The sequence below is a fragment of the Fibroporia radiculosa genome (assembly GCF_000313525.1).
Source record: "Fibroporia radiculosa TFFH 294 genomic supercontigs, scaffold34332, whole genome shotgun sequence".
NCBI lineage: Eukaryota > Fungi > Basidiomycota > Agaricomycetes > Polyporales > Fibroporiaceae > Fibroporia > Fibroporia radiculosa.
Genome location: NW_012133508.1, coordinates 21,488 through 41,717, shown reverse-complemented (window position 1 = coordinate 41,717; position 20,230 = coordinate 21,488). Strand labels below are relative to the sequence as shown.

Sequence of the window (20,230 nt, the reverse complement as noted above, 5' to 3'; positions counted from 1 at the left end):
ATCAACGACGCCCGCCTCGCTGCTGGAAAGGGGCCTGTTGGCTTCATAAATCCCACGGTGCATATTGATTGTCTGCCATACGAATAAACGTCACTGATTTAAATTCACATAGATCTATACACCGGAATTTATGGAAGCATTCAATGACATCACTACTGGATCTAACCCCGGATGCGGTACGGAAGGCTTCTACGCTGAGCCTGGCTGGGATCCCGTCACTGGTGTAGGCACGCCTAACTTCTCAAAGCTTGTTGGATTGTTCTTGGCTCTCCCATGAGCACACGAAGATGAAGCTACTTTGTTAAGGATTTGGGGAATGTGTGACAAATGATTGTGCCGTAACAGTAAGGTCATCAATACAATGCCGTTTTCAAACATGGTGCAAATTAGTCTGGTTTTTTTGGCCATGTATACCAAAATATAAGGATTGCATCGCGCTATATCTCACTGAACGATGGAAGACCCGCGCGCGCTTCAATTTGAGCATGATCCTCTTTTCAATTGGGAGACCAACTATGGTAAGCGCCCGGTGTCGACGTGTATATATCTTAGCACATCGACAAGTGTATCAACGTGACCACTCCTTCATAACTGTCCGCCTTGACTTTTCTCAGCCGCAACTGAATGGTGATGGACTACGATTACACTGAGCTGAACTTGAACTGAATTATGCCCACACTTCAATCATAAAATTACCGTTATCAATTCTTGAAGACAGGTTCCTCTGTATCTCGTAGCTTGCAGCATCTTACGGCTTTAACTAGTTTCACTTAGCGATCTACACAAGATCGTACGCGTGTGGTCAGCCCTGATATGGCATGAGTAATCATTACGCTCAGGCTGAATGTACTAATACTATGTCTAAACCTCGCTTACCACCAAAAAAGGAGGTAATGAGACGACAAACTAGCGTATGCATAGCCTTGGTCTCGTCGGCGCGTCTGGGGACGGAATATAACCGACATGAGTACAAGTTCATGTAACTTGAAGCTTCTGTGTGGACAGTAGGTTTGTAGTAGGTTCATTCAATTTTGCAGGGAGAGACAATTCAACTCTTTTCTGAGGTATTCATGCAACGTAAAGATTTCAAAAAAAAAAAACAACCAACGCGCCGCTATAGAACAAAATCTCTGAACGTAACTACCAGACGCCATTTCTCCTCGGTTGACCGACTCCAGTCCCGTCTTCGTTTCTTTTGATTTTTGTATGCCGCTACCCAGTCACCCCCTTTCTGCAAAGCCTCGTCGACGATGATAGAAGCAGCGTCGTCGTCTTCGCTCTCATCATCGCTGTATTCTCTCGTGGACGTCTTTAACCCCGATTTCGCTCGTACCATGTCGGGCGGCAGTGCCTCTGGTCCCGAATAGCTGATCTTACCCTGCGCAAGGACGATATGTACCATGCGACGATGAAAGAAATGCTGGGTGAATCAGTGGTCAGGCCGCGCTATGTTCATGATATTCAAGGTCAATTAGATCGACCCACCCGATTCCAGTGTTCCAAAACTTCCCCTACAGGCCCTCTCTTCCTGCTCTTCATATGGAGGCTAACTCCCTTTGACACCAACATACCTATCATATTGTCAGTATGTGGGGGTGGTTTGATTCGTGGGGACCCGCGCACCAGCAAGAGGGAGAGGAATGCATCGTGCCATTGGAGCCACGGCAGATACAATCTTGCTCACAGGTGCTAATGCACCCCCGGCTTTCACATCCTGTAAGAAGCGTAGCCAATCTTCCTCACTAATATCGTGCGTCGCAAATGGATGTGGAGAAGCCATCGAAGCCGGCGGGATAGGCGGAAACCCTTTCTGTAGTTCGTTGCACAATGCATAGAGCACGATCGGCTCGAACGACGGGTAGGGAAGTGACGTCGGTGGAGAACGCTGAAAACATGGTGGTGAGGACTTGAAAATGCTGGCAACGCTCTCCGAATGTGCAAAGCGTGTTCCGACGCTCTCAGCCGAATGAATGCTGGAAGTCCCGGCATCTGATATAGGCGAGTATAACGATATGGTCGAGCTTGACGGCCTTGACTGTGTGGATGTGTCGACGCTAAGGATCGTGGATGGGGTATGAACAGAGGCAGGTCCATAAGCAGGTGGTGGCGCGTCGATCATGTCTTCTGACGTTCTTGTAAAATAGTCGCTCATGGTGCACTGTAACTGTTGAGGTGTGCACTGGCAGGGCTAGAGTATTGTCGATGGTATGTCTCGAGAATATAACGAAACCGTAGCGGTCTTGACGAGACGGAAGAGGATTATGACTCGAGTCGAATTTTCTCGCGAGTTTTAACCTGATACTGAACTGCATCGGGCTCTCCTCCACCGTCTTGTGTTTGATCAGGCCGTCAGCGCTCATGGGCGCGTGATGGAGGTGACTAACAACATTGATAAGAGTGCGCTCAGCCTTGAGCTCCCTGGACCCTGGACCACGCGCGGCGAACTGGCAAACGCACCAATCATGATCAGCAGCGCAACTGATGCCCGCGTTAGAGCGGCGCGCTGTTGAGCCGGGCCCTCATGCAACATACGCGAAAATAGCTCGCACCATTCACGCTTATTGAAGTACTAGCAGTATTCTGTTGCTGAGCCAGGCTGTGTTGACAGATTTATGTCATCATAACTGATCCTGCGCTCTCTCGATAGGAAGAAAGCGTATGCATTCGAATGATCTACTGTATCCTCAGTTCGAGAGACAAACTTCTCGCGACATAAAAAGTAATGGCCAGGATGTCATTTGAAAGGATATGCGAATGCACAAAGCACGGAAGCGACTACATATTGAAAGCTCCAGCCACATTAGTTCTCTTCCTGCTGGCTCTTCCCAGACTTCTTGTGTCGTCGCCGTTTCTTTTTCGAAGGTTCGTCTGCTTCCCCCAGTTCAAATCTATCTGCATCATTTCCACGGAGCTGCTTCGCCTTTTGTTCATCTTCATCTTCTATATCTCCGTCAGGGTTCTTGTGGTTCTCGGTCGTGATTACACTAGCAATGCGCTCTCTCATTCGCTCTTTCTTCCCCTTGCGTTTCTTTCCCTTCTCGCCCTTAGCGTCCGCCCCGCCGCCCGTTGAATCGATACCGCGCTCCCTCAACTTTCCTCTGAGCTCTTGTAGTCGATCATTGCGCGTATTGTCCCATTGTTTACCCTTCCCGTCCTTCCTATATGGTGCGTATTTTTTGATGCCAACGTAAGAATTCAGCTCTGCATCCGTCGCGAGCAGGATCTCCGTAGGTGTAAGGCCATAAGTCTGAGGAGCAACCGGAGCATACTTAAAACGCGTGGGCATATCACCAACCTGCAGCCCCATGTCAAGGCCTTTCCAGCGAAGAAACATAAATGCTTTACCATGTCGTTGAATTCCATGCCGTAGAGCTCATCCATATACTCGTCTAATTTTCGCTTTCGCATTTCCTCCGTCCCATCCCAGTCTTCGTCTTCTAAGGCTTTCTGGACGTTGGCGTCCATCTCATCCACATCTACACCTGCTTCCATCTCATCTGCGTTGTTGCTCTTCCTCTTTTTCTTTTTCGACTTTCTGGAGCTCCCCGCGCCATCGTACTCATCTAATGGAAATATGTCCGTAATGTCAATATCATCATCCCAGTGTGGTTTTTCCTCATCTACCACTTCCATATCAACTTCCTGTTCGTATAGCTCAGCCATTTGACGATCATGGGCGCCAGGATCCCAGTCGCCCTCTAGATCAAGATCTTGCAGCGCTAGCGCGGGCGTAAGAATGCCATTTGATACATCGAAATATTAGACGAACCTTTGCTTTCGTGGAAGTTTGTCCCACCTTCCTTTCCAATCTTCTCAAGCTTCGCTCGCAGATCCTTCATCTTCAAGGCTTTCAATCGCTTCACCTCCTCCCTTTTCCTCAACAGCTCCTCTTCTTTTCTCGCCTTCCGCTTTTCTCGCGCTTCTTTACGTGAGGAATCTTCTCGCCGTACTAACGAGGGTAAATTTCGCGGGTGCCGCGCGATCGTAGAGGCTCCTCTACAAGTCATGCACAGGGACGGTGAAAAACAGGAAGTCAGATAGAATGCGCAAGGTAACGCACGGCTCTTCAAAGCGGAAGTTATACGAGCTTTCAAATCGATCCGCCACCTCGTCGAATTCATCTTCGTCAATTTCCTCACTTTGGCTCTCGCCAGCGACAATCTCTTTCGCCTCTTCGTCGGAGATTATGCCCTGCGAGTCAGACTGTTTACGGCCGGCTTTGCTCTTCCCCTTTTCCAAAGAAGCAGTAATTTCTTGATAAGTGGGCAGCCGACGAGCTGAGCGATCAATCCACCCACGGTTAAGGATGTAGCTGATCACATAATATATCAGAATAGCCATAGGCGAATTAAGACACACGTACTTCACCAGAAATTCCTGGTCCGCTTCTTCTTTGCTCTCTTTTGCCTGTGCTGCTTTCTTTTGAAGTTTCTTATCACGTTTTAGATCAGACTCTTTATGCTCTGCCTCTTGTACAGGTTGCACATCGAGCGTCACGATTTCTTTCAATTCCTCTCCAACTTCCCGTTCCAAAAATGCACGGTACTCCTCCTCTTCACGCTCTAATTCGTCCTTCGTCCTCTCTCGCGGAACGAGCAGTGTGTCATCGTCGTCTTCAGCTATGGCGGTGTGGAATGCAGCGATTGTCTCTCGCCGCAAGGCGGCTTGCTCCTCCACGTGTGTAAGAGGTTCAGGTGACGGCGAGCGGGATTCTGGGTTGAGTGCGGATGCCAACGCGTGTTGACGCATGGTGATTGGTTTCGACTGCGATAGGTTAACGAACTTGCAAAAGCGAAGGAATTATAAAATGAGCGTACAAACCTTATCCTTGAGTACGCGACGTGATGGTGCAGTATCCCCAGTTCTCTGTTGCTCTTCTATCTCCCCAGATATTATCAGACTAGATTCACCTCGCTCACCTCACAGCTGTAATCACTCACCCTCAAATACATTCTTTCCTTGCTGATAAATGGACGGATCCTTCCGCTTGATCCTCGCCAAAGTTCGCAGGATGGCAGCGTCCACGGCGGGGGTCAGCTCCTCTCCGTCTTCATCCTCAGATTCATCTTCTTCCGAATCTTCCTCGGAGACCTGGTCTTCCTCTACGTCTGATCCATATTTTTCCTTGACTACGAAGTCACGTCAGAGAACAAACGTGAACATGGCTTGTCACTTACGTTTGGCAAGTTCCTCCCGCTCCTTCCGATATTCGTATGCCTTCGCGTAGTGCTCGTTTATTGTGAGGTTGACGACATCCTCAGCTTCCGAATCATCCGAAAACATGATGTGAAGAGCAATGCCTACGCTAGTATTCGTAGTAGCTCGAGATTGAGCACTCTTGTACGTGAAATTGAATGCTCTAGGAAATTCTGGACAGTGGAAGTGCCCGCACGTGATCTATCGGTTTCGCCATCAGATCTGGTTCCAAGTGCGTGGAATGGACGTCCAACCTTCTGTCCAACAACCATCGACTTACTTGAGCAAGACGCAGGATGGTTTGTATATCATGCCACTCTCATTGCTCCGCCAGTACACTAACTAATCTGTTCCATCCTTCGATGCTTTTACGCGTTCCTCGTAATGTTCGCTCTACGTGAAGGCGTCACTCCACTTTTGCTCAGAGTGCAACAATCTCTTGTATCCGAAAGCTGATCAACAACGCCGCATAATGGTCTACGCGTGTAGGATATGCAGCTACGACGAGATTGGGGAGAACAAGTGTGTTTACAGAAATGATTTGTTGACAGTAACAAAGTGAGTGTGGTCTCCCCGTACAACCATTGTCCTCGTCGCAGTGGATCAAGTCTACGTCTCTCGAACTGGATGGGAGTGCTGCTCCATTGCAACGAGCGCCTTCCCTCGGAAGACGGTAGCTACGGATGTCATTTACACTACTCTTTCATAGAGAGCAAGTCGGTGTCACAACTGACCTCATGAACGACCCTACACTAGTAAGTTTTCATCCTCATGCGCTATATGCCAAAATTCACATGGTTCAGGCTCACTCGAATATGCCCTGTCCTCAATGTGGACACGATGAGTGCGTATATGATTAGCCGGCGTCGTCTTGTGGTCCTAGTGAGACGGTACTAACGCGTGAGTCCCATGTAGCGCCGTGTACTTCCAGGATCAGTCGAAGCGAAAGGAAACACGCATGATTCTGTTCTACGTGTGTACGAGGTGCAATCATAGTTATACAGATCCAACTGTGACTCGACAAGACTTCGATTAACATTAAAGGGACCATAGGTTGTGGGGCTTATGGTCCTGATGCGGAACCCGATACAGTAGATTTATTCATCCGCCTTCGTTGTATGCTAGTGGTGTATTTCTTTCCTCTTCAATACTATTTCCTCTTCAATACTATTTGGGCTCGTTACCGCTGATGCAAAGCAGTGGAGGCATAGAAATATGCATACTCGCAACAGTCTCAGTGTCATGCATCAGACAGAGTCATTGCAATGTTCTTGAATTTGGATTGAAAGGGATAGAGCTGCCCTTTGAAGACTGATTACACTCAGATACTGTATACATTGGACTTTCTAGATTAAAAAAATGTGTGTACAATGCACCCACCATTATAAGTGGATATGGTCTCGATATCAATACAGGCGCGGTACTAGCCAGTACCCGCGGAGCGGTAGCTCACAAATGATCATACAGTGTTGAATAAGTCAGTCATTTTGCAGACAGCATAAGATGAAACCAGATCATGCAAATCGAACGAACGAAAGCGAACAAAACAACCAGCATGCGAATAGTCGAGGAAGGAGTAGGTCCGTGGGCCTTCATCATACGCACTTGCTATATCACATAAACATCTTCCTTCTCCAAGCTGTATTCCTCATCCAGCTTTCGAAAATATTCCATGCGCGCCTGACGCGCTCGTGCACGCTCCTGTTCTCCACAGCGAAAATTAGCACGCATGTGAACAAGCTGAAGAAAACATTCTGTTTTCGTACCTCATCTTTATCAGAATCGAGTTCCTCGTCATCTCGAGCCCGTTTCTTCCCCTTTTCCGACACCTTGCCAGCGGTGGACTTCGCCCGAGAGCTTACAGGACGACTGCTATGAGCCATCGTTGAGGATGCTCCTCTTCCTCTTCCTCTTCCTCTTCCTCTTCCTCTTCCCCTACCACGGCTTGTACTGCGTCCCCTGCTTGCACCACGGAGTTTCGACACCTCGTCACTCACATTCCTGATTTCGGACTCAACCTCACTAGGGTCCTCGCTCTCACCGTCGCTCCGGCCAAGAGTTGCCCGAGCTTTCCCCGCGCCTCGTTCCCTCCCCCTCCCCCTTCCACGCACACGTCCGCGGACAGTTGTTACCGCTTCTCGAGTAACACGCTTGGCTGGCCTCTTTGGCAGCAACTTTTCCAAGTTTCTCGCCATAATCATGGGGTCATCCTCTTCGTCACTATCCGCCTGGACACGCTTTCGCTTCTGCGCTCGCGTCTTCCTGGAAGACAAATTCTCCTGTTGCCTCTCCACAATTTTAGCGCGTTTCGACAAGGGTTTAGAAGACACCGCACTCGTAGGCTGCTTTTCCGCTAGTGCTCCGCTGGGCGACGGTAATGATGGTAATGAACGGCGTCTGAGGCCGACGCTCCGACTCCTCGACCGCCTGCGGAGTACCTCTGTGACGGGTGAACCAATGCCCATACTTGAGCTTGAGCACGAGAAGTTGGCGGAAGGTAGTGGACTGCGCTTCCGCGCGCTGCGCGGCTTGCGTGGTGTACCCAAAGGGTCTTGGTTCTCTGAAGGCGACGACGGGATGTTCGCAACGGCAGCAATGGATAGCAAGGAAGCTCTGCGTGTCACAGGGGGGGCATTTTCCTTGTTGTCGTCAATATCCACTCCTGGCTCCGCCGTGTCTTCCACCTCCACGTCCTCTTCAATTAGCATACGGGCGTTAAGAGTGGATGGGCCTGCTCTATTCAGCGGTTTGTTTATATCCACGTACATATCGCTGATATCATGTTCGTCTTCTGGCGTAGGCAGCTGCGCCGGAGTACCTGCATTAGACGGCGCGGGGGACGATTCTGGTAGGCTGATTGATAGTGTACCCAAAGGGGCGCGCAGAGTCCTTAAAGGCTCCTTGCCCTTACCCTTCTCACCGCGAGATGCAGTCTGTCCTCGAAGAATTTTTAACTTCCTCTCGGCAGCGAAGAAGCCAAATGGGTCGTCCGACGACGGCCTCTCATTGTTCTGAATGTAGAACGCACCAGTGTGCCTATGGACGTGCACATTTTCCTTGTTCCCCTCTTCCTCGTCCAGATCGATGTCCTCTTCATCCTCCGACAGTACATTCTCGATATCATGAGAATCTTGCAACTGACCATATCGATAAGAAGGTGAAGTTACGGCGGGTGGAGACGATGGTGGAAGGGACGATAAGTCCCGCTTGGGTGCAATGGGGGTTGAGATCAGGGGTAACCCGGAGGGCAAAGCACCAGGCTCACTACTCTCTTTAGCACGACTAGGTAGCTCGTGCAAAGGTAGGCGCGGCCTACGACGCAGAGAAGCAAGTGGCGTCGACTGCGGCAGCATGACAGACCTACGCCGTGCGATCGACTTCACAGGTGTCGGACTAGCTAGAATTTCGTCGTCATTGGCTGGATGGAGGAGATACCGCACATGGCTAGGGTGCGGAGAAGGCGGTACAACACTTGGTGTACGATTCTCCCTGCGAACGTGAGGGATCGAGTCTGAAGGTAACTTAAGCGTGCTGAGCGGCCTGCGAAACTTTGCTGGCGACGGGCTCGGAGAAGCATCACGACCAACGGCTAGTCTTTCGGTGTGGAGAATATCGCGGACATGGACAGGCTTGGGAGATGGTGGGATTGACAACGGCGCACCGCTCTTCTCATCCACAGATAGCTTGAGAGCTCCTAGAGGCTTCTCGGTAACTTGGGCAAAAAGTTCTTTCTTCCTTGCTGTGTCTTGCCTGGTTGATTGAGGAGTATTTCCTGGGGTTTTATCCCGCAGGACGGGTCTTCTTCGAGTCCTCATACCAGTCTTATCAGCTTCCAGCTAGCTGTTGCTTCAGATACACGCCTCAAATCCGTCCATGAGTAGTACACGCACCAGAGTGACTCAAAAACAAAACCAGAGAACAAATCCCAACATACAGAGTGGCTGGAGGATGAGATAGTGCAGTGAAGTAAGAGGCTAAGTGGCGCGTTCATGAATCATATGCATTTGCATTCAACTCAACAATGGAGCGTTTATGGAGTCACGGTCACGTGATTATGCGTACTTTATATTTAGGTTATAATATATGTATGCTACGTGGTAATCTTGTCTACAGAGAATTTACTGAATTACTATTTCAATATACCTGAGACGACTTATGTCTGTCAGTATTAATTGCATAGCTGGTCATTAAGTAAGCAGCTGAGCCACTGAGAAACACGTTGAGATTGATTACGCCGGGATTACTTAGATCGAGAAGAAGCATTACGGCAGTGGTCTCAGAGCCGAATAATATACGAACAGCGTGTCTTGTGTCCCATAAGTGAAGCTGTACCACATGTATGTTGCCTGGTTCTGATGCCACAGACCCATGGTCTCAAACTGAGGCTGCCAGTTAATGGTCCGATCGGCCCATGCGCACTCGCCTTGATTTTCTCACTCCGGGAAAAATGTTCCCGGCGACAAACATAACTTGATCTTCCCTCGAGCTTGTAGCTGTTCCCCCATGACTCGAATGCTGCTCTCAGCTACAAGGCGATGTCGAGGAGGATATTCGCCATCGATCAATATACTTCGGCGATGGATGAGCGTGCAGCCGGAGGAGTCTCATACGACTACAGGTGCAGTACATCTATTTCTCGAATTGAAGCTGTAGATTGACGGGTGTCGCTGAAGCGCGCCGAAAGGTGACCATACAGGATCTACAAGAGTGTCGTAGGAACGGCGTACCTATCACTATGATTACGGCGTACGACTACCCTACCGGTCGCGCTTGTGAGGCGCATGGAATAGATGTCACTCTCGTTGGCGACTCCCTCGCGCAGGTCTGTCTCGGATATGACTCTACAACTCGCTTAACTCTCGACGAGATGCTCCACCATTGCCGCGCAGTCGCCCGCGGGAGTAAGGCTCCTCTCCTCATCGCGGACATGCCATTTGGAACCTACCAAGCGAATGTGGAGGACGCAGTACACAATGCAGTCCGACTAATGCAGGAGGGCGGCGTTGAGGGTTTGAAGATTGAGGGTGGGATGGAGGCCGTAGACGTCGTCAAGAAGTTGACAAGCATAGGGATTCCGGTGATGCCGCACATTGGACTGCTGCCACAGCGCCATACAATCCTTTCCGGATACAAGGTACAAGGACGAGATGCGAGAAGTGCCTGGAACTTGGTCGAGAGTGCCTTGGCTTTCGAAGCTGCGGGTGCATTCGCGATCGTATTAGAGGCTGTCCCAGAAGTTGTGGGATCCGCGATCACAAACCGACTCGCTCGCATCCCGACTATTGGCATTGGTGCAGGACCTGGGACGAATGGACAGGTGCTCGTGTGGGACGACGTGATGGGTACGTGGGGTGGCCACAAAGCTAAATTTGTCAGACGCTTCGGAAATGTCAAGAGCGAAGTTGAGAAAGCCGTCAAGGATTATGCGCAGGCCGTGAGGGAGAAAAGCTTTCCAACAGCGGATGAAAGCTATGCGATGCCTACAGCTGAATTGGAGCTTTTCATGAAGATGCTGGAGGCTGGTGGGCGGTGAATATTTGAATGTTAACAACACGAACAGGGATACGACGACTCGTACGGGTTCTCCTACCATTATTGTATATCTATTTTTGGTGGACTCAGCGATAATCCCATAAAGTCAGTATCGTGTCTCAATGTCTTGATGGGATCTCACTTCATTGTAGTACAGCTCATCGACACAGTATTGCGCTCTCGCTTGTGCATTTACCATACATTAAGACTCGCTCTAGCATCTGCTTTCAACATGAATCCTTACGGCGCTTGTTCGAATGCGCGCAAAATCAGTCCAGGAGACATCCGGGTAATCGTTGATATTCCTGGGGAGGGATTAGCTTGACCGCCATTGTCAGGACGTTGGTCGTATTTACACGAGCACATGCGATATATTTCAATCAGCCCGTCCATCTCAGATATGGTCGATAGGACGATCGACCTGTTCATTTTGAGGACACTACTGGCCTATGATTGTGCAGCTAAGTACTCCCGTCATCCGACGCTTCGAGGTGTGAGGGAGATTATTTTCTGACAGCACCATACATTGGTCAGCAAAGAACAGAGTGACGGTCCATGAAATTCTATGCTTCTCGACCCGCACGGTCAGTCAGTTCATAACCATACTTTGTTACAACACGCATGACTGACTTCAATCTCTCGGGATACAGCCGGGCGCCGATTAATTGGTACAAGAAGTTGTTCGTACACGCCGTACCATGCCACTCCGTGGCTACTCAAACGATCACGCTCACGAGAGCAGTTCAAACTTCGAGATTAAGCTGCGCGTTGATAATGTGAGTATAGACGGATGTGCTTTTGACGGCGGCGGACTTACTTCATCAGACAACGAGAGCCTGTGTATCTCTTCTACGCACTCTTCACATTTTCTAAGAACATCAGATACTGACGGTTTGATCATGTTGTAGGAGCATGAATTGATGAGGGATGTCAATTGCATCCAAGTGTCTTGGGACCCAGTCACGGCGGTCCCCGGCACGTTAGTCAAGGACGCCGTCGTTGCCCGTGGCAACATTGCGCCAGCCCAGTGTGCCCATGCCACATGGATTTGACGCTCTAAGCGAGAACTTGGTAGAACTGCTTGCTCGCTCCAGAACACGTCATAATTGCTCTCAGGAGGTTCATAGATGTTGTAAAACGCGACTTGAGTAGCGGCACTTATTATCGAGCGCCATCTCTTGCGATATTGAAGAAATCGCCTGTACACTCCCGCGTCGACGGTCTCCATCTGCGGAATATATTCGTCCAATGGGAGTATTGCAGCAAACTTTGCAGCAACCCGCGCATCCTCGTCCCAGCCGTTCTGCATGGCGAAGAAGTAAGATTGCAAAGGGTAGATCTGAATATCATGCCTCCATCTGCTCCTTACGATTTCGAGCGCTCTTCCCAACTCGTATTTGACAGCTGCTTTGAGTACGGCTATCAACAGTCCGCGCTCTTCGAAATGTGGGAAGGAAATGGGATAAATGAATGAGAAAAGGGGTACTAGTACTCGACCGCTCTCAGGAAGTAGTATGATGCGGTGACCACCTTCGCATTGGTCGCTGCTCTGCACCATGTTTGCTAGTTTTTCGGAGGCGAGAGTCAGAATTGCTTGGTTAACATACAAGTCCACTTGATCTGATGCAGAACGAATGATGACATTGGAGTCCACAGATGGCTTGTCGAAGGGAGATGGTATGGTCACGGACTCTGCTGCTGGAAAAGACCCTGTGTGTGCAGGAGAATTTACTGAAGAACCGGTGTTAGGAATGCAGAATGTAAAAGAGTCGGGGATCATCTGTTCGCCCTTGAACATGGAATAGAATTGAAGAGCTCGATAATATGCTCCGGCAGAAATCTCGTCCATCTCGGGAACGTAACTTTCCAAATTGAGGTCAGACGAATCGCACCATTCAAGGACTGCACTCTTCGCCTCCTGCTCGAGATAGGTGCCACATGCAATGGTGTAAAGACGTAGGGGATCCACGTACACTGTGAGTACTCCTCTGAGCCGTGCCGTAACAATATCCATCTGGTATTTGATTGCGGCCTTCAAAACACGACCAACAGCCATAATGTCCTCCAGAACAGGATCTTGAGTGGGATAGATCAATCTTAGCAGATGGTCTAAGGTCTCGCTCTCCTCCGTGACCTCGACAACTGGTAGATCTTTGTTTGATGTCAATGATTGAGGAAGTGAGAACATGTCCTCCATAAAATCAGATGCCAGACCAAGAATTACTTGATGGACGTGAAAGTCAACGTTGTCGGATGACCGTAGTATGACATCTGCGTTTGCCTTGTTGAATGGGTATGATGCGATAGAGATTTTGTGCTCCATCTCCTAGAAGTTATTGACACGGGTGCAGGAGAGACGCAGGCAAAGCGCGGACGGGAGTAGCTGTGTTGGGACGGCGGCGCCAGAATCCTAGTTTGCAAACATGAGGCAGCAGCTTCTATTTGCCATCCGGAACGAACATAGAAATGGGAGACAGGAGGATATGCCCTTATCTTGGATAGTTGGCTCAGTAAGAGGAAAGCGTACCTACAGAAGAGTACAATGGCCTTACCACGCATGAAGATATATTGACCCATTGATCTGCGTACATACCTAGGCGCCCGTCTAGTTTGGGCTGTTATATCAAGTATATCAGGACTTCGTCCCGAACCTTGTACCAATTGCTGACCCTGGCAGTTATCCTGCTCAGTCCCTGGCTCGCAGGCAAAGCCACTCTGTACCACCTGCATACTACCATTTCATTCAAGTGTTTTCCACCTCTTGCTCCGCCGTGGCTTTGATGTTGCCCTCGGGTGCTCCAAAATAATACTCAGTGGTTCGGCTTTAATCTTGCCCTAGGGCAGATCCAGGACGTTCAAACGTTCAAACTTCGAGCTCTGCCTGTAGTACCATTTTGACTCAGCTCAAGTAACCAGTTCCTATGTCCACCTCTCGTGCAGAATCACAGGCCCCGTCATTTGGACGGCGGCGATCGAACACTGCGCAATCCATTTTCAAAAGCGCGTCGCTGCCAACAACCCCTCTAAAGGTGGGGGATTCAAAGACGCTCACTACTTGGGTACACGATATCAAAGAATCGCCACATGTTATTATAAACCATTCCTGGTGGCCTGGTGTAGCCGAGGGCGACATTATCCGCATTGGTAATTCCAGTGTCGAAAGCTCGTCCGGGTTCTTGTTCAGCGTGCAGAAGGATGACGGGTTTGTCAAACATCAGCTTCAGGTATGTCTATGTATTAATCAACGCAAACGCATCAGTAACGCAATTTTTTTGCTCTAATACAAAGGTATCTGTACCCAGACCTCTGGCGGATCAGTTTGGTCTGCGAAATAACGGCGAAGTTGTGCTCACGAAAGTGAGTACATTGAATGTCCCATTATTCATACCATTGACCTCATTTTGAATTAGATTGAAGCTAGTAAATATTCTGCTGACTATGTGGAATTGACATTTGTAGACCAGTACCTAGGGCGGAATGAGATGTGGAGACTATCATCGCATCTTGTCGGCCAGTGCATTCACGTGGAACAGGATATCTCTTTCATTGGGGTCATTGCCGCGAAAGTGCAAGGAATTGTTATTGGCGGCAGAAAGGTAGACGTTCTGCTGCAACACTGCGGGGATCTTGGGTAACCTACCAATACAGGTCCCCGCAGCATATGTCACATCCACTACCAGAACGGTTTACCGCTCGCTATCCGCTAAGGTCACCATATTTATCCAAGTCTGCCGTGAACTTTGGGAGTTTGCAGGCGATGGTGAGCGCTACAATGAAAAGATCGTGCACTCTTTCCTGCCTGCACTGTTTTCGAAGTGGCGTGAGGCTGGTACCAATCATATTGTCACCATCGTACTGATTTCCCGAGTTTACTACGATGAATCTGAAATCGCGGCCGCCGCCGGGCCTCTCAGGAAAGACATTGATGGCCACTGGTACAAGGACTTCTTCAAGGTTATCACGGATATAGAGGTTCTCTACGACTGGAAACCCACTTTGGTAGATTTGAAGAATTCTTTTTGGGCGTTCCAACGTGATATCTTGCTTGCGCACCATTTCCACCGAGCCACTCTCATCTCGTCGTCACAGCCTGGGCCGGATCACGTCCGTCTGATTGGGCAGCTTTCGTATGCGCATGATGGTCCTTTGCTCGAAGCGCTCAACCTCGGTCTCAATCCCACAGAGACGCACTATATCGACCGTTCTTTGTCTCTCACCGGCTCCTCGACAATCATCATCACCCCAGGCACAGGGTTTTATCGCGTTTCCAAGCAGCTTTTGCGTCTTACAACCACTCGTCTATTAGACCAAGGGTTCGGACTTGAGCTTGTTTCATTAGCTAAACCCCCATTGCACCAGAGTCCTATCTTCTCATTCCAGAGCGTCTCTCCAGAGAACGCAGGTGACTTCGGAGGAAAGATAGGCGCCAGAGCCTTAGACCCTCTATGGGGTGGAGACGACGGCTTGACTGGTAATCGCGAACAACTGGAGACATTCTGGTGGGAACCGTTCTGGCTAGCTGTAACATTTTGGGATAAACAGGTGGACTTGCCATTTAGAAAGGACAGGTGCGCTTATTCTGCGCACTTCCGTCGTTGGCTAGGTGTATAATATCTTTCAGATTTGTGGCACGTGCGAGGATTCCCGAGATTGAGATGCTCGGCCTATTGGACCATGATGTTCTCTCTAATATCGAAATTCCTTTCCTTTCCTCAGACCATGAGAAGGGTTCTGCACATGGAATTACCTCTGCGAAGGAAGCTGACGATTTCGATATGGAGATCTTTACTGTACGGTCAGAAGGTTATACCGACTTGACGCAGCGAATGTCAACGTTGTCGTCTGCAAGCACGGTAACATCAAGTCTGTCCTCAAGACTCAATGACGACCTACGGCGCTCATCGTCTGGAAGGATTTCTGCTATATCAACTACTACCTCTATCATCGAGGAAAATTTGCCGAACGTCAGCTCGGAGTTAAATCAGGGCGATTTATCGTTTGATACCGAAAGGAGGTTACTTTCTGCAGCGTTCAACACGTTGAGCACTTCGCCGTCTCAGCTCTCAATTCGGTCGAACAAGTCCGCGCGCTCCCAAACGAGTACTGCTTCCGCAGTCTCATCAGCCAGTACTCGATCTCATACCGAGAGACAAGCTGCCCGTGACATCCCACCGAAGAAATCACGATTCAATCCGTCATGGTTATTTGGGTCCTTCAGAAGCAGTCTCAGCCAACCTCAGACGTCTCCGATTTCTGTGTCAACGCTCAGCACAGCTCGTCAAGCGGAGAAAGAAAGGGGCGATAGAGAGACGTCGTTGCTCCCCATGTCCCACACAAGTTCTCATGTGTCAACAGCTGTTTCGACTCCCCGTCCACGCTCTCCTCTTATAGAAGTGGCGCGAACTTTGACAACCTCGCGCCCTTCGCGCCCTCGTCTCGGGGAGGAGGAATTATTGCCGCCATCACATAGTTCACTTCCTCGACAGTCTCCTATTGGCACACTTAGACTTGAAGACCCTTTAGCAGGGATGCGGAGGACAATGAACAAGTCAGGTTCCTTGCTTGCTCCCGTCGCTCCGTATGCGTTTACTACCCGGACAAATCCGAGCAAGCCTCTCCCGCATGTCTCCTACACCCAGTCATCACTGGCTTCGAGGTGGCAACATATGTTCCCTCGTCCCCTATCGAAGCATGACACAAACTGGAAAGCCATGATCACCCCGGGTTGTCTTCCCCTCACAGTGGAGTACATTCCATCGGCGTCAGAGCTGGGAACGGAATATTCCATTTATCCGTACGAGTTTGCTGTTGATCCACAGGAGATGCGGTCCTTTTTCTTGAAACCCCCCGCAGTAAGCGGTTCCGCCGAGGATGTACGACGTGCGTGGGCGAGAGTTCTCATACGAGGAATGGTTGCTTTGCGGATTGCACAGGGCTTCCAACTCGTACTACGGTCATCGAAGGCAGGCCCAGGTGAAGAGGGCCCTAGTGCACTCAGACGCAGTAGGTCATATGTGTTGGAAGATGATATCACTACTCCCAGACCTATTAGTGCAAATTTAAACGAGATTTTGAGAAACCCTGAAGAACCCATATTCCTCAGTATGAGCAACGAGATTCATCGCATTGCATACAGCGGTGATGCTGTGCAAGTCCGTCGTTACGTTCGCAAGATGCCACAAGCAAAGGCCTTTGAATACCAGTGCCTCATCTGGCCGAAACTTGGAGTGGGTTATACTGAGCTATCGACATCGTTCATCTCGCCCGGTATCGAAAATTATCACTGGAACAGGTGAGGTGAACTGTGTCTTATATCGCGTCTGTTCACTGAAAAGTCGAAATTAGGCTGGATATGCTGATTGCAGGTTTCGAAAACCAGTGGAATGAGTCCATTCGCTATTGGCGAACTCGCTTCGTTGTGATACCAACGGATGACCACCCACTCACAAACGTTGGTCCTAAAGGTGAGAAGCTAAGTGATGAAGAGGTGCGCTTGATGGGCATCGACAAACTGGCAGAGCTATTCACGAAGGCACGATGGTGCCCACCCGAGGATCGAGGAAAGCCTATAGCTCCTGTGAGATTCTTGACCACGGACTTGGGCCCAGCGGCATGTATTTTCGACGAATCACTAACAGCACAGCTTGACGAAATACACGCCACCGGTCCTCTGCGAAAGAAAGTCAAGAGTGACCGAGACATTGTCGACCTGTCGCTGAGTGCTATTGCTAAGGCTATGAGGGAAGAAGACGGCTTACCTATCAAAGACCACAAGTGGCACGGGATCAAATACGCGAACTCCTTCACTGGTGCTGATTTCGTTTCCTGGGTTGTACGCGAATTCCGAGACGTGTCATCAAGAGAACAGGGGATTGAATGGGGCGTCCGGCTTCAGGAGCAAGGGCTATTTGACCACTGTCGAGGGACTCACAGCTTTTTGGACGGGTAAGATGGTTCATGATGCACTTCACATTCATGCTAAAGCAAGGGATAGGCATTATTTCTATGCACTCAGAGGGGAATACGTTGTGGCTGCGACCCCGCGGGTGAATTGGTTCCGTTCCGCCCGCCATGTATCAGGCGAAGAAGCTAGCACAAGGTCGGGCTTCTATCCTTCATCTAGCGCTGAGAAGTCAGCGCTCTCTGCAAAAAAGCCTATTCGACGACTCATCTTAAGTCAAAGCATGATTCTGGATATCGACCCTCAGAAGGTATGAATGATCCTTCAAATTCTACTACCTATGATCTAACAATTACTTTTTAGCGGAGCGACCAAGCCGAATCGATCATTCTTCACTATGATATCATACACAACCCTGCGACATGTTTCCACTTTGAGCTACAGTGGCTCGGTACCACAGCCCGATGCATCGATGATTTACTCCGTCAATGGAGCCGCACCATCGAACGCTACGGCCTCAAACTAGTCGAGGCGTACGTTACTCAGATCTGCGATATCCGGGACCGCAACCCATTTCAGTCCTGCTTCCCTCTCCCCCTGGCTGTACCACCTCCAATTGTCCCCGACTTAAACAAGCGAGTGCCAGAGGGTATGCAGACGCGACATTATTTTGAGTATGCGATATTGCGGAAATTCGGCTTTGTCTTGGATATCGAAGCTGCATCGTTCTATCCCGATCAGACAGACGTTGTATATTCCTATCGTCGTTCGTCTTACAAGTATTCACAATGGGTTCACCGATCAGGCGTAGCGTTCGTCCAGGTCCTAGGAGGCTCACAAGGATTCTTGTTCTTGACAAATCGCCTTATGGCACCCGGCAGAATTGGCACAGCCTTAAAGTATCAAAGACCAGCAGCGGCAGCGGATGAAATTCGCAGCAAACTACAGTCGCTCTGCTCTGATCCAGTTGCGCTGACCCACCTTTACGATGAGGAGTTGGGGCAATTGGACCACGATCTCGAAGAGCCTCCTCCGCTGCGTATCTGAGCCGCCATCCCATAGCTTATTTAAAATCTGTGCCTTTGTATTTTCTCACTCATTCTTTGTGTCACAGTAGCATCCAAGCAGGACCATTTTTGCGAACTTTTGAGAAACCAGCAGCCAGCATCGGGAACACTATGTGGATAGTGGGCACCACTATGCTTGATTTTTAAATACTATCCAGCTGCACAACTACGACCCTTTGAACCTGTGCCATAATTTCTTCCACAACCCTTCTTGTTTTGGGACGTCTGCCTGCGGAAGGTTCCGTACAAAGTTCCGCGCATCCGCTTCCGCGAGGACTCCACGTCCACGCAAGATCCAGCTGTCTACCCCCCTCAATATCTGCTTTTCCAGAATACGCACGACTGGGCTGTCTCTCTTCCACACCCCATTAGTCCATATCGCAAGAGGACCCGAGGAATTTCTAGTGGTAGCGTGGAGTACATAACTCTGTTTTTCAGTTATGGTAACACTTTGCTCCCCAGATAACTGTCGGGGCTTCGCTTGAATTCTCTTCTTGCATGCCATGCGATTGGCGAGGACCACATCCGTCAGGAGGCGATCTCCAACAATAATGAGCTCCTCATCGCGAACGGGACTTGGTAATGAAGCAAAGTAGGCACGTATCGATGCGATGCAGGAATATGATGGCTTGAAGGACGTATGTCGGAGTACGGGCACTGCAAGGCGATGCGACACCGCCTCAGCCTGGGAGATACGTTGAAAGTTGGCAAAATAGGAGTGTGCACAAATCGATACCTGAATTTCTCCTGCGTCTAGATGTGACCCAGCGGAATTGCTGACGACTAAGACGTATCCTGACCCGAATGTTTGACAACATTCTTTCCATGCATCCTGTAAAATCGTAATGAAACATATCAGTCTTGCGGATTTCTGCCAATATTTCATAACATTTGCCAAACTCCACTAAACGAGGAAAAGATTGAGAGCAAATGGATTGCGTCACTAATCTCTTCAACCACCATGAGAGAACGCGCCCCAGAGACGGTAACACATCAAATTAAATATGGACAATATTACATACCGTTAACTCTGGCACCAGCGCATCTTCGTGTGGTAGCGTCTACGACGAGAATCAATGTGATAAAGCTTGAAAGTCAACCCAAGATACAACATACCAAACAATTGTCCTTGTCGAATACAGCACCGCGATAGCCAGCACGACGGAGCTCCCGAAAGTCAAGCTGGCGAATATCTTGTCATATGCCAACGCCGTCTGAGCTGCTCCATCCACCAATCAAATAGTTTTGTGACTCCCTGACCTTTCACCACTAGATGGGGAACAACTAGGCGTGGGTTCAGGAGAAGGTGAAATGGTACGAGTATTCCCGGGAGATTCAGTGGCATGCTTTATTCAAACCCGAAACATGTGGCAGACTGCAGAGTATCAACACCAAAGCTGGGGCTCTAATAAAGAGTACCGACAAACGAGGTACTTTTTATGCACCTTACAATGTTCAGTAGGAACCCCACAAGTAAGTTACCAGGAGACAACCCCAGGGTCAGATATTGCAAGTAAGAACAGTTTGCGTCAAA

The 20,230-nt window shown here is 49.5% G+C and overlaps 7 protein-coding genes across 7 annotated transcripts; 2 read left to right on the top strand and 5 right to left on the bottom strand.

Annotated features, from left to right (window-relative positions):
* Positions 1–1,114: 1,114 nt before the first annotated feature.
* On the bottom strand, positions 1,115–2,152 carry FIBRA_08123 (uncharacterized protein; the record flags this gene model as incomplete). Its single annotated transcript, XM_012329779.1, has 3 exons — positions 1,115–1,420; positions 1,486–1,571; positions 1,624–2,152. 3 exons carry the CDS (start codon positions 2,150–2,152, stop codon positions 1,115–1,117), a joined length of 921 nt encoding a protein of 306 aa, XP_012185169.1.
* Positions 2,153–2,800: 648 nt separating this feature from the next.
* Positions 2,801–5,283, bottom strand: FIBRA_08122 (uncharacterized protein; the record flags this gene model as incomplete). Its single annotated transcript, XM_012329778.1, has 8 exons — positions 2,801–3,295; positions 3,346–3,719; positions 3,770–3,996; positions 4,061–4,312; positions 4,364–4,764; positions 4,822–4,877; positions 4,941–5,129; positions 5,178–5,283. The coding sequence occupies 8 exons, from the start codon at positions 5,281–5,283 to the stop codon at positions 2,801–2,803; spliced, it is 2,100 nt and encodes a 699-aa protein (XP_012185168.1).
* A 1,521-nt stretch (positions 5,284–6,804) lies between these two features.
* On the bottom strand, positions 6,805–9,011 carry FIBRA_08121 (uncharacterized protein; the record flags this gene model as incomplete). The annotated part of the gene is made up of 2 exons (XM_012329777.1): positions 6,805–6,897; positions 6,963–9,011. 2 exons carry the CDS (start codon positions 9,009–9,011, stop codon positions 6,805–6,807), a joined length of 2,142 nt encoding a protein of 713 aa, XP_012185167.1.
* A 920-nt stretch (positions 9,012–9,931) lies between these two features.
* On the top strand, positions 9,932–10,729 carry FIBRA_08120 (uncharacterized protein; the record flags this gene model as incomplete). Its single annotated transcript, XM_012329776.1, has 1 exon — positions 9,932–10,729. One exon carries the CDS (start codon positions 9,932–9,934, stop codon positions 10,727–10,729), a length of 798 nt encoding a protein of 265 aa, XP_012185166.1.
* Positions 10,730–11,471: 742 nt separating this feature from the next.
* Positions 11,472–13,051, bottom strand: FIBRA_08119 (uncharacterized protein; the record flags this gene model as incomplete). Its single annotated transcript, XM_012329775.1, has 2 exons — positions 11,472–11,489; positions 11,546–13,051. 2 exons carry the CDS (start codon positions 13,049–13,051, stop codon positions 11,472–11,474), a joined length of 1,524 nt encoding a protein of 507 aa, XP_012185165.1.
* A 598-nt stretch (positions 13,052–13,649) lies between these two features.
* Positions 13,650–18,676, top strand: FIBRA_08118 (uncharacterized protein; the record flags this gene model as incomplete). The annotated part of the gene is made up of 8 exons (XM_012329774.1): positions 13,650–13,952; positions 14,017–14,085; positions 14,139–14,324; positions 14,377–15,296; positions 15,350–17,020; positions 17,074–17,673; positions 17,723–17,939; positions 17,993–18,676. 8 exons carry the CDS (start codon positions 13,650–13,652, stop codon positions 18,674–18,676), a joined length of 4,650 nt encoding a protein of 1,549 aa, XP_012185164.1.
* Positions 18,677–18,862: 186 nt separating this feature from the next.
* Positions 18,863–20,041, bottom strand: FIBRA_08117 (uncharacterized protein; the record flags this gene model as incomplete). The annotated part of the gene is made up of 5 exons (XM_012329773.1): positions 18,863–19,381; positions 19,433–19,528; positions 19,719–19,757; positions 19,813–19,889; positions 19,957–20,041. The coding sequence occupies 5 exons, from the start codon at positions 20,039–20,041 to the stop codon at positions 18,863–18,865; spliced, it is 816 nt and encodes a 271-aa protein (XP_012185163.1).
* Between the last annotated feature and the right edge of the window lie 189 nt (positions 20,042–20,230).